The 12,499-nt window shown below is 48.0% G+C and overlaps 6 protein-coding genes across 6 annotated transcripts; 3 read left to right on the top strand and 3 right to left on the bottom strand.

Moving 5' to 3' along the window:
- Window positions 1-1,040, top strand: ASPSYDRAFT_52643 (uncharacterized protein). Its single transcript, XM_040848531.1, has one exon. The coding sequence runs from the start codon at window positions 485-487 to the stop codon at window positions 677-679; it is 195 nt and encodes a 64-aa protein (XP_040695817.1). The 5' UTR covers window positions 1-484; the 3' UTR covers window positions 680-1,040.
- An 867-nt stretch (window positions 1,041-1,907) lies between these two features.
- ASPSYDRAFT_165355 (Zn(II)2Cys6 transcription factor) lies at window positions 1,908-4,013 on the top strand (the record flags this gene model as incomplete). Its single annotated transcript, XM_040843350.1, has 6 exons — window positions 1,908-2,042; window positions 2,163-2,741; window positions 2,798-2,949; window positions 3,015-3,194; window positions 3,250-3,606; window positions 3,656-4,013. 6 exons carry the CDS (start codon window positions 1,908-1,910, stop codon window positions 4,011-4,013), a joined length of 1,761 nt encoding a protein of 586 aa, XP_040695816.1.
- ASPSYDRAFT_52641 (uncharacterized protein) lies at window positions 3,989-5,296 on the bottom strand. The gene is made up of 3 exons (XM_040848530.1): window positions 5,216-5,296; window positions 4,812-5,161; window positions 3,989-4,747 (listed from the first exon to the last, which is right to left on the bottom strand). The coding sequence occupies exons 2-3, from the start codon at window positions 4,877-4,879 to the stop codon at window positions 4,345-4,347; spliced, it is 471 nt and encodes a 156-aa protein (XP_040695815.1). The 5' UTR covers window positions 4,880-5,161; window positions 5,216-5,296; the 3' UTR covers window positions 3,989-4,344.
- Window positions 5,101-5,942, bottom strand: ASPSYDRAFT_52639 (uncharacterized protein). The gene is made up of 2 exons (XM_040848529.1): window positions 5,815-5,942; window positions 5,101-5,768 (listed from the first exon to the last, which is right to left on the bottom strand). Exons 1-2 carry the CDS (start codon window positions 5,870-5,872, stop codon window positions 5,197-5,199), a joined length of 630 nt encoding a protein of 209 aa, XP_040695814.1. The 5' UTR covers window positions 5,873-5,942; the 3' UTR covers window positions 5,101-5,196.
- A 1,198-nt stretch (window positions 5,943-7,140) lies between these two features.
- On the bottom strand, window positions 7,141-7,810 carry ASPSYDRAFT_1170965 (uncharacterized protein; the record flags this gene model as incomplete). The annotated part of the gene is made up of 2 exons (XM_040840251.1): window positions 7,369-7,810; window positions 7,141-7,290 (listed from the first exon to the last, which is right to left on the bottom strand). Coding segments are annotated over exons 1-2 (267 nt in total), but the record flags the coding sequence as incomplete, so codon positions are not given.
- A 187-nt stretch (window positions 7,811-7,997) lies between these two features.
- On the top strand, window positions 7,998-8,487 carry ASPSYDRAFT_52637 (uncharacterized protein). Its single transcript, XM_040848528.1, has one exon. It carries the CDS (start codon window positions 8,182-8,184, stop codon window positions 8,362-8,364), a length of 183 nt encoding a protein of 60 aa, XP_040695812.1. The 5' UTR covers window positions 7,998-8,181; the 3' UTR covers window positions 8,365-8,487.
- Window positions 8,488-12,499: the final 4,012 nt, after the last annotated feature.

The raw sequence follows: 12,499 nt of genomic DNA, 5'->3' as shown, positions 1-12,499 counted from the left end.
TGGTCGAATATGTATTTCCTCCGCCGACCAATCAGGTCTGGGTCTTTGTGGGAGAATAGTTGGTAAATTCTCCGCTAAATATCCCCCCAACTGTTTTATCCAGGACTCCTTCTAGCAACACTAAACTAACTGATAAAGAACGTGATTGCTGCTTCTTAACTCGGCTGCCAAGGTGTACGAGAGTGTAACGCATGTGTAATTCAGGGGCCAACCGTCCGATGAAGTTATGGCCTCTCTTCCTTTCTTCAGCGCACTGCGTATCATGAGCTTTGCAAATTTATTGAAACTTGTGATTTGCAATTTTTCTACCTTCAGCATCGACCCCCTTTACGCAGCTTAACTCAATCCGATAATGCAGAGCTCATTGCTGAGCCGCTTCTGCCGTGCCTTCGACAACAAATCTCCAAGCGTTGGCGCTAAATATTTCTCGTTGTAGTGTCCTTTTAGGATCTACGACAGTGGTGGGAAGGAAACAGAGAGATACATGACTGAGGATGAAGGCATTGTACTTTCTTCTCTTGTAGCTATTGCTGGAAGAGGCCCAGTAGGGTTGTTCCTATTCATTGACGTGCTTTTGGAGCACTCAGACAAAGTCGCTGATGCCGGAGGTGTTATTGGAGTGACGACGCTCGCCGAAGAGAGCACACAAGAGCAGCATTCTTTACCGGGATCCTTGTAAGTGGCAAGAACGTCGGTTTTACTTTCAGATGGCGAGTTCGGTGGTTGGGTTCGCAACACCGTTCCAGTCAATCAGACGCTGGCGCCGACGATCAAGATCTCGATGGACTGATATGACGTCATAAGACAACGAGCGAGAATTCGTTCATCCGTCAGACAAGGAACGGTCCGGAGAACACGTAAAGATTGTCAGATAAGCCCAAGAAAATTCGCTGTGCGCCAACTATAACCTTTACTCATTATCTCGAGGATAGTACGATTTTCAAGCAACTGGGCTCTTTCGCTTGGCCCAAGGCGATTATGGCAGATTAGCTATATGGGTTACTTCTTACCATTTCCAAGGTGCGACGCGAGACAAGTAGCTGATGCTGACGGATACTTAACCAGCATCAGTATCACGGAGGTTTTTTCCGAGACATATACACACCGCTTGCTTCCATATTAAGTCATAGTGACGCTTGAGCTATGGGTAATAATAAATCACATGCTCTGCTTCAAAATTTCTTGGTTATCGGTTCCACTAATTATTAGTGCTCCACATCTGTATTTCTCGCGTCGCCTCATGCTTATCAGGGGAGGTGTGACTTGTGATAGCTACAAGGACTATATTTGCGAAGCAAGATCAGATACACTACTACCTTAAATAGGAACTTCATTCAGCGTCTCGAATCCAGCTGAAGTAGATGTGTGAGCGGGGGGTATGCATCTTCACCCATCGCTCGTTATTGTTTCCGTCCATGCTTATTCTTTGGTTCGGAATTATAATCCACGGGTCTTAGTGCATCCTCTTTGGATCGGCGGTGGGTTCTTTGTCTGGTTAGGCGCCTTCCCCTCCCCCCCCCCTGGTGTCGATATAATAACCATGGCTACCGCCCTTTTGTAATACGGTACAAATTTCGCGAAGCATTCTACTTCGTGCACTCTGCTGTCTTCTCCAAAGCGCCTTTGCCCCTGAAACCCCCTATTGTTTCCCCTGGAAACCCAGTCCGACACTGACAATCTCTCACGAGACGCTACTTTTTCACCTGATCTCATCCCGCAACCTGGTGAGAGTGGTAAGGAGCTCAAAACAGCAGAAAAAGATTCAAAATTTTTGATCCAAACCCTATCAGCTGAACACCTCGAAAATCTGCACACCGTCTCCTCGTGATATAACTGCTACCGGAAACCGTAATTTGCGATATCTCAGTCCTTTTGCCATCGCGTGGTCTTGGTTCCCGCTGGCCGTGATGGCTTCTGCCAACAAGGATAGCCAACTCCCAGCAATCACTCCAGGGCCTGGCCCAGTGCGGGAAAATCGGCCTTTGACAAAAATTAAAAAGAGCTCGACTGCGTGCCTCCCGTGTAAGAAAGCAAAGAGGAAAGTAAGTCACCTCGCTTACGCTTGGGCCAAGAACCCCAGGCATCAGTCCCTGATAATTGCATTACCGTCCTAAGAACTTAAGTCGATACACCAGATCTAATCGCCTTGTGATTGAGTCCAGTGTACCGGGAAACCAGCCCCATGCAGAGCATGTCATTCTACTGGGGATGACTGTGTCTTCAACGAGCAGCTCGATCTAAGGCGAAAAGTCGCTGTTCAAAAGACTGCCGGCGATTTGGAACACTATCGGCGCCTACTATCCAGCCTCCTAGAATGTCTACGCACGGCGAACGATGAAAAAGTCTCAATTATATTGCAAACCATTCGGGGTGGTGGGGATGTGGCAAGTAACATTAGAGTTCTTAGCAAGATGCTTCTCGTCGAAGGTCCACCAATAGAGGTAGCATCGGACGCAAGCGATTCGGCCTCTGAATACAATACTCTGTGCAACCCGCAGTCCAGGATATCAGTCGGCAGGCTTTGTGACAAACCCCTGTTCCAAGTCCCGTGCAAACCCTGGACCACTACCACGGATGATGATCACCTTGTCTCAAGTTTGATGTCTTTGTACTTCACGTGGGATCATCCTCTGATGCAAGTTGTCAACCAGGAAATATTCCTACGAGACATGAGTGCACGAGACTTGGCTTCAGAGTTCTGCACCCCTGTCCTTGTGAATAGTATCCTAGCAGTGGCTAGTGTAAGGAATCTTGACTATACACACACCCTTATTTGAGCCATCCTGACCATAGCAAGATTTATTCGGATTACCCTGAGACATATGCTGTTCCTGGTGATGCAGTAACTCGAGGCCAGAATTTCTTCATGGAAGCAGAAGGGCGGTGGAGGGCCGAAGAGGGGCGGCCTTCATTGGCAAATATTCAGGCCTTGACCTTGATGAGCCACAAGTGAGTCATCTGTGAAAGGATTCCATATGAACATGTGTTAGATGTATTTAGCTAACCGCTTGCAGCTTGAAGCTTCAGGGTAAGGATAACGCTAGCTGGCTTTACCTCCGACAAGCTGTGCAGCTCGGGCAAGACATCGGTATTTTCAAATTTCCACCATCACGGCATTGCGAGTGGGACCGAATGCCCGATCGTGTCAAGCGCACTAGCGCACAAACTGCCTGGGCCGTCTTCATCTTGAACTCGTATGGGTTTCAATACTGCAAAACCATCTAGCTTGTTAAGTAACTAGTTCAATAGGGATATGTGCTTGGAACATGGCAGAGTGGCGAACATTGACGTTCCAGGACTGTCGCCCGACGAGATTTATGGTGCTGAACAAGATACCATTTGGGTCCCATACTGTCCACGCTCAAACCACATAGACTTACCCAGCAAACCGGCTTTTCTCCATTATGTTTTGGCTGGGTTGGCAGACTTGGCCAAGATTTTCGTGGACATCCAGGGCCTTTTCTTTGGGAAGGCTCGTGGCATGAGCATCCACCAGGTCTGGGTAGAGGCGAGTCAGTTATACAATCGCGTTGAAGCCTTCCGTAAAAGCCTGCAGCATCCAGCGACTTTAGACGACCAACCTGCCCCGCAAATACTTTTTCTGCAGTAAGAAACACTACGATTATTCGACATTGGAGCTAATCTCTCCTTCCAGTATCAAATCCCATCATATCGTTATTTCGCTCCTCGGGCTCGTTTTGGAGCTGCAAGACTTTGAATCTGCGCTAGGTTCAGTGATAATAGAAGATATTAGTCTGAAGCGGATTCATGCCGTGAAGCAGGTCGTTCTATATCTGCAGTTATATCGTAAACATTACACGCTACCACAAACACCCAGTTTGTTCTTTGGCCCCACGAAAACAAGTTCGTTCACACTACTTGCGTCTCTAGATAATCTCTCGACCGACATAACCTTCAGGCAACTATACCAGTTTCTATTGTCTTTCGGTAAGAGGTTCCCCGCAGCGAGGGATACAATATACAAGATCGACGCTATGCACTTCAGCCTTTGAATCTTCGAAATATGGCCGTAGGTCTTATCGAAGAAAAGCCCCATGATAATTGCCTCCTGTTAGCTGCAGAGGTGTCTACCAATGCCTAATTGGGCGGGTCGATAATTAGGTGCGAAGTGAAGTTAACAAACTAGTTAGATGGTTGGTTAGGAACTGGGCTCCTCGTGACTAATCTATGATTACTTGACTCGTTAGTGGGGCAGAAGGACGCGCGTTGTTGTGGGGTCGACCTTCTCATATAGAAAGCAATATAGAAAGGCGGCTAATACCCCTAGTGTTTTCATGGTCGAATAGTCTAGTTCATTCTTAGAGTGGACACTGTATATATCAACTACATCAAGGAACATGCTCCCACAGCCACAAGTAGTGCTGCCAGTACGCTTGCCTGAGACGGTATTAGGAAGAATCCCCGATTGCCAGGGACACCTTCTGAATCGTCATTTGTCTCTGGATCAGGGGTACTTCTGGGTCCCTGATCACCAGTTTTCGTTGAGCTGTCGCCACTGCCAGCACTGGTGCTGGTCGGCTCATTGGGAGCGACAGTATTAGCATCGACTTGATTGTCATCTTCTGGAAGATCCTTGCGGAAGCATCTCCAGTACCAGCTGCTCTCATGCCCTGGTGGACCGTGGCTGGGAATGGCCTCCCTCAGCATGACAAGGGTCTCATTGCAAGGCCTTATGGCATCCGCGATGTCCACATAGCCTAGATTAACCATTTTGGGAAATTCCACACTAGTCAACAAGAATAACAGGTCAATTTAGAGTTTTTGTTCCTAGGATAGCAATAAACGTGTACCTTTTGATTTCCCCCCAAAGCCACACGTAAAGGGCTGTTTCTATAGTCGAGTAGATTTCGAGCGGCATATCGGTGTTGAACTCGATACCTGTTGCAGTTTTTTCCAGAGCAGGAAAGGCTTATGCTGTGGAAAGAAGAGAAGGAAAGTTAAGACAATCCCTCGCCCAAAATTAGAAATATGGCTAACGTACCGGGATATATTGCCGAATACCTGTGTCAAGGCGCCTATGCTATGCAGTTTCGGGAATTCAACCTCAATTCGAGTCTCGATGTTCAGTCGGAGGCCCTGTGGGAAATTTTGCTCAGGAGTGTCAGTTTCACCCGCTGTTTCGAGGTCAGGCACCAAGATGCTTGAAAACAGATAATTAGTGAAGTGTATGGAAGACTAGATAGAGATAGCCAACCTGGCCACTTTTCCTTCAACCGTGAACTGGGATGTCGTCTTCAGTGCCGGAAGGTCAACCACTAGCGATGGAATCTCGTCGCGATCAGAGAAAACACCATCCGCTCGAGCAAAGTAGAATCCTAGTTCTCCGGTGACCGTCTCCAATGAGGTGAGGACGATGCTCTTCCAACCACCATTGAACCCGACATTATCGGCCTCTTTTAGGGCCCCAAGCTCTATCTCTCCATCAGGGGAGGACGGGCCTAGGAGGAGCTTGTCGGCATGTTCGAGGTTGCCTAGATTCACGGTTTCAACTCGGTGCACGGTAATTACGCCAGCGTTGACGAGATCAGGGAGATCCAATACACCTATATTCCCTGGAGGCGCATCCTCGGACGTTGAAATATTGCCGACGAAATCAGTTACACCCTCGAGAGCGAAGTCGCCTGAGTAGTCACTGTGGATGGCGATATTGCCGGTAATCGTCGTGCCACCATTGCGAAATCTATCCAGATCTTCGGGCCTGGACACAGTGAGGGTCTCCTCGATGATGCACTCTCGGGCTAATACGCCTGACATACGCGTTAGCACGAGATGGTAATCATAGAAATATCGTACCAAGAGATACACTTGACAAAGCCACTGCAAGCCCTATGCCCAACTTCGATGGTCCCATTATAACGATCGCCAGATGCGTATCTGCAAAGGGAAGAGACCTGGACCCCTTTTGAATCCACGCAGATTCATCGGGCGCCTGGATGCCCACTTTTCTGCTTAGAAACCCTTCCAATCTCGAAGAGCTGGACAGACGTTGGCCGATTGGCTTATTCGCCACGCTGTATAGTGCCCAGGCTGCTAGGGCGAACACAGCCCTGCAAGTGGAGACGCCGCCAGAGCCAGTCATCCACGGGCTTGTTCCGGTCTATGGGTCTTGCGATATGATCTCATTTGGTTCAGTCAACTGTCTATTGAACCGAATAAATTATCGGATGCAAGCATACTCACAGCGGGGTGTTCCGCGCGAACATCCCCATCTCGCCGTGCGGTGTTATCGAACTCGGTCACTCTAGTCTGGAAGAGATTCACTTGGAGTACGAATATAAATGTTCCATTGTTTTTAGCTTGTATTTCTACTGTTTGCGGGTCAGAAGCAGAGCTAGTACTAGACAGATTGAGCAGCTACAGCAGCTGTAGGTACATGGTTTGAAATACATATTGACGAAACACTCGCTCAATCCCGATGTCCTCCACGATCAGTAGCACGATGCCGAAGCGGGCCAGACCGGGCGGTCTCCCGTACGGTCCCAGCAGGAGCGCGCAGTGTTAAACGCTGTGGAGATGCTCGGCATTATATAGCACAGCCGCCAGTGCTGAAGACTGCAGACAGGCCAGCACACGTAGTGTTCGGTGGCCCATCGCAGTATTCCACGAGGTCCTTCTTCTCGATACTGTCCCTTGACCGGTAGTATGTACGGCTGCATCCCGTTCTGCCGCTGTCCCCACCTGTCTCTATTCTGCCCCTTGTTCGGCAGAGCGCTGCGTTGCATCTTCTGGTATCAATGTCTCTGCCTCCTTCAATGTGTCTTCTTGACTGGCAGATTGCTCAGACGCATGGATCTGTGCGCGCTGACCGGGCAGGTGTATTGGTTCAGAGGTCGGTGCCCCTGTGTCGTTGACCCCCGGCGTATCTTCCCAAGACGAGACATAAAAAAGCGGCAGTTGGCTAGCAATTCGTAGGCCNGCCCGTGGCAGCCAGAGGTATACATATTGGCCGGGCTCCACTTTCCATCCAGAGGGAACGGTGACGTCCATACCGAGAAGCTCATGGTGCCGGGATATGACAACAGAAGGCCAGNAGTGCCCCCAGCGTCTTCTTAGGGGATCAGCCAAGGAAACCAGACTCAGAAAAATCCACAGAGCCGCTGCAGCTACCAAGCATCAAAGGCACTTTGACCGGCGCATCCAGACATGGTAGGATATCGAAGCCAGCCCGGTTGCTCCCAAGAGATAGTGACACTTCATTGCCAGCTGTGGGTAACGGCGAACCACCGCATGCAGCGTCACGGGAACGATCAAGATCATGGAACATGCTGCCTGTTTCTGGTTAGCGGTCGATCGATATTTGGGACCACTGCACACGGAGCCCTCTAGGGATATGTGCTGATATCTCACCAGAAATGGAACGTAATGCTGCCGTATAGCTTGCACCGGTTGGCCGTCACCGAGGATAGCAATGGCTCCGTGGAGGACGGAGTGGATGATGACCATCCGGCCGACCCATCGATGCATCCGCACTACCGCCTACCAATCAATGCCTAGGAGATGTGCCAGAAATCCAAAGGTTCACCCTGTCCACAACGGAACGAAATTAATAACCGCGAGGTTGGCGGCGCGTCGGTGCGCGGTCGCCCAGGATCGAGTCCGCAAGGTCAGTGGCAGGATGTTCAGCGTAAGCAGAAGCGCGACCATTGAGCCCTGCTGGACAGTGGCCATGTCGAGGTGGCAGAGCGGTCTTGGCAGGGGATAGGCAAGAATAGACCTCGCCAAAACGCGGGTTGGGTTGGGTTCTCACTTTTTCGGCCCGCCCATGGGTTACCCAAGACGGGTTTTGGGTGTCTCTGTTGAAATATCCCGGTTACTGGGATGGTCGTGGGGCTGGGATCACGTGCATGCCTATACCTATACCTGTTCACCAGTCTACTTGTATCTTACACAACACACAATCAATTCCTATCAATAATATGAACACCGAAGCATCACTTATCAATCAACGGTCTCAAACCCGCCCGTGGGTTCTTGGCGGGTACCCGTGGGTTACCCAAAATACCCAAAGTAAGCATAATCATTGCATAAATCGGATAGTCATTGATTAATTTTCGGTAACGTAATCGTACACCGAGTCGCGCAGGACACCGAGCCGCGCACTCGCCCACCACCTTCAACAGTAATCTAAATATAATTAACCACACGCTTTCTGCTATATACATGAAGTTGATATCTAGCTTTAAAATCCATTTGGGCATCCAGTTCTTTTATGACCTAGTTGGTTGCAATCACTGCAGCGTGGTGCTGCTCGCTTTCGTGGTGGCTCACCACCCTCCTGTTCAATCGATGCAATTGCTTCCAGGGCTTGCTGAGTACACTGTTGAGCTTCTGCAGCATTTATAATACCTCCTGAGCCTATATAAGTCCTTTTAGTCTCTCTCTTCTGCTTCTGATATACATTTGCAGCCTGGAGTTGCTGAACTTCTTGTTTTAGAAGCAAGGCATTCCCTATAGCAATCTGACAACCTTTAACAACCTGATTAACTGCCCGTGCAATAGGACTTGGTGGAGAGCGTGTACGCTGTCTCCAGAGTTTCTGGATAAGAGTATGTTGCTTCTGAAGATCTTTTGCAGTCTTCGGAGTCTCTGCAGTCCAACTAGAAGATGAATTGCTATGAGAGCTACCGGGGGGTGTTGGTGTAGAGTAGATTGACAAGCCTTCAAGCACACGGGTTGGTTTATATGGTACTAGACCACTTGCAGAGAAGGCACTGCCTATATTACCTAGGGAAAAGGCTTGAGGTCGTATTCGCTTGTAAATCTGCAAGGAATCGGTCTTATCCACGTGGTTAATTCCGTTTCGCATAAGGTTTTCAATCTGCTGGCCATATAGCTTCTTTAGTGGCCCAAAGCAGGCCACATCAAGTGGTTGAAGCAGATGCGAAGAGTGAGGTGGTAGGTAAAGAGGTATAATCTTATTCTGCATGCAGAATTGATCAAACCCTGCAGTTGCATGACTTCCGTGGCCATCTAAAATTAGAAGCCGGTGCGTGCCCACTGTAGAAGACCTTGTATGTTGATCAAAAACTTCCTTCAGCCATAATTCTGCTAGTTTATCATTTGTCTATCTATTATCACTGACTCCGATAGTCCAGTTACCTGGTATATCTGTATACCAAGCGCCTTGATGTTGCTTGCCTGCTATAATAACCAGTGGAGGTAGGAAACGCCCGATGGCTTGAATTGTCTTGATTATAGTAATTTATTCTCGATTACCTGGTTGTAGAGCTCTTGCACGGCTTTCTACCTGTGAGGTAACGACCTAGAGAGGTTAGAATTCTGTATAGAATATTAAGAAAGGAGTATTACCTTATAGGTTAAAGTCATCCCTATAGAGAATCCAGTCTCATCAAAATTATAGATATCCTGTTCTAGAATACCATAAGTATTCTGAACCAAGGTAAACCAGGCCTGAATTACCTTTGGATCTTCACATTTAGCACGTTGATAGTTATATCTACGCGTGTATTTTGACTTTATATCAGCATGTTGGTTGATGAATCGGTATACCTATTTCTCGCTTATAGAAGCGCTAGATCCAACACGCGCTGAAAGAAGTATTCGTGCCATTTCACGTACTCTTTCTATTTTAAATGGTAGACCACGTTGATCTGCAGATTCTATTCGATCAAGAAGAATAGATTCCTCAATAGTAGTGAGTTTTTGGCTATTTGGTGGTAGATTGACGCGTGCGGACTTGCCATTTCTTCGATCACGCAAGGTAGATTCGCTGACTTTATAAGCACGCGCAGCAGCTCGGTTGCATTTAAATTGACCTTTCTGAATAGCTTCAAGTGCAAGTAATATTCTTCCTTCGCGTTGAACCGCTGAATCTGCAGAGTTCGTGGGCATTTTGTTGGTTGAATATTCAAAGTTGAAATTGTTGATGGTCGGATGCGCGGCTCGGTGTCCTGCGCGACTCGGTGTACGATTACGTTAATTTAACATTGTAACATATTTCCTGCTCAAGAACGGCAACAAACTTTGTCGAAATATATATATGCTTAACCACTCACTTCATGCGTATTACCTCTGTACTCTATAAACCGACCGAACTTCAGGTCAATGCTAACTTATGATTAAAAGTGTTTACATAATGCTAACGGCCACCTATACCTCCCATCTAAATATATACCAAAAATACACCCTTTTAATGCCCCCTTTCCCTTCATAATTGCATTCAGGTTCTCATGGGTTCTCATGGGTTTTTGGGCCCGAACGGGTTTTGGGTACCCATTCGCGCGGCGACGCGGTCTGACGCGCAAAAAATGGACATGTCTAAAACCGCAAAAGCAAAAGAAAAACGAACACCAGCAGCTGTAATAAACTACCCATCAGCCACTTTGATGATGTTTCGCCATTCACATCCTCTGGGTTATCTCAATCGCCACTATGGCTTCGTCTAGTTCAAGCTCATCAAGGTTAATGCCTCATTCATTCAGCCCTCTGCAATCAATTGAGCCATCATCAGATCCAATTCTCGAGTCAGACTTCCGCTCGTCAGTATGTTTTGATAATAGTCATGCTATTAGTATTGAATGCTAGCTAACCTATGGTAAAGCCTTTTACTAGACCCTATTTCCCTCTGGGAGATCCTCCGACAATCTTGAAGCCTATTGGCCCTGGCCGTAAAAGGAATTGGGTTCTATATGACGCGGCTGATGAAGACGATTTCTTCTCCTGGTGGCGGCACACTGAGTATGGGCGGCAGTTGAATGGAGGTGGAAGGTCGAGGATCAAATGGTCGATCGGGACACGCTCAGCCGAGGTCTGGAATCACTTTCACCAGGTGGCAGAGATACATACAGGTAGACCTAAGGTGGTATGTCAGTCTTGTTTGACTTTGCTGGACCACCCACACCACAAATCCAACGGCACTAGCGCCATGGGAAGGCACCAGAAATCAAGCAGCTGCCAAAAAGGCAAGAAAAGGGCAACCCAGCAAACCCTTATCCAGGATTCAATCCAAATGGCTTCAGTGGCAACTGTGACAACTGGGTCTCCGTCTACGAAAGAACAGCTGGAAGAGCAGCTCTTAAAAACCATTACTGGCCTGCGCCTGCCTTTCCAGGTGGTGGAAGATGTTGCATTCCAGCAATTGCTAAATCTGGTCCATTCTGGATCCCCCGCTTGGAGCTCCCATCTGCAAAAACACTCCGTCGACGATTGCGTGATGCTGTGATTGAACAACATATGTCTCAATTGAAGGACTTGCCAGAGGATGCCAAGGTATCACTTGCCTTGGACTGCTGGACCAGCCCGTTCCAACAGGCATTCATGGCGATAACAGCATATTTTATTGATAGCGGGTGGAACTACCGCGAGCTTCTTCTCGGCTTTGAACCTCTGCATGGCCCTCACTCAGGGACTAATCTGAGTGACGTGTTACTTCAGCTATTAAAGGAACGAAACCTTTTGAATCGAATATTTACCGTGACCAAAGATAACGCAACAAACAATGATACTTTGATTCGAGGGCTGCAGGATGTGTTGCTTTCTACTGGCGCCATTAGCTCTCGAGGCTCTATCGTTCGTGTTCCTTGCATGGCCCATGTAATCCAGCTTTGTCTCAAGCAGCTTTTGGGACATATCAGGGCAGCACCTAGAAATGAGGAAGTGGGAATATCATGGTCAGACTCTCAAGTTAGTTTTCTGCGGGACTCAGTGGAGTGTGGTGATGTTGCCCATACACTTGCGAAGGTTTGACCCTCTATTACTGATTAATGAGACGCGTTGAATCTTTCTGCCTAGATCCGGTCGCTCGCAGTGTTCGTGAATGCTAGTCCTCAACGACGGGATGCATTTACCTCCCTTCAGCCTGTCCATGAGCGGCTTTTCCCGATCCAGGATGTTCAGACACGCTGGAATTCTACGTTTTTAATGCTTCGACGGGCGCGGAAACTGCGGATTTGTTTTGACAGATATTGCAGTGATCATGACTACACACAGTTCAAAATCAGTGATGTCGAGTGGCGGCAGATCGACTATCTTCTCCAACTGACAAAGCCGTTCTTTCAGTTCACAATGGCCCTCATGAAAACAAAGGATATAACAATCAATAGTGTCTTCCTTGTATATAGGAAGCTCCTGGAACATATTGAGAAGTCAACCCAGAGTTTAAACAAGAAGAAGATGCCATGGAAGAGGGCGATGTATGATGCTTTGCTCGCGGCAAAACAAAAGCTAAGAGACTATTATGACAAAACATACCGCGATCATGGATTCCTGTACGCCACAGGGACAATGCTCGCACCCCAATACAAACTCTCGGCTTTTGGTGACACGGAATACTCTAAATGCCATAGTGAGACCTCACGGCACTATCAGGGATACCTAAGGAAGGGCTTTCTTCAATACCAACAGCAGATTCCTGATTTGTCCTTCTGTCCTACAAGGTATCATGCCCCGTAGCAAGTATCGGAGTTAGACATGCTGCTTGGACCGTCAAGCAGCTCTTTGCCCAGGAGCGGAGACCAAC

The sequence above is a fragment of the Aspergillus sydowii genome (genome assembly GCF_001890705.1).
Source record: "Aspergillus sydowii CBS 593.65 unplaced genomic scaffold ASPSYscaffold_26, whole genome shotgun sequence".
NCBI lineage: Eukaryota > Fungi > Ascomycota > Eurotiomycetes > Eurotiales > Aspergillaceae > Aspergillus > Aspergillus sydowii.
The sequence above is the reverse complement of the archived record's forward strand: the minus strand, read 5'-3'. Positions and strand labels throughout refer to the sequence as shown.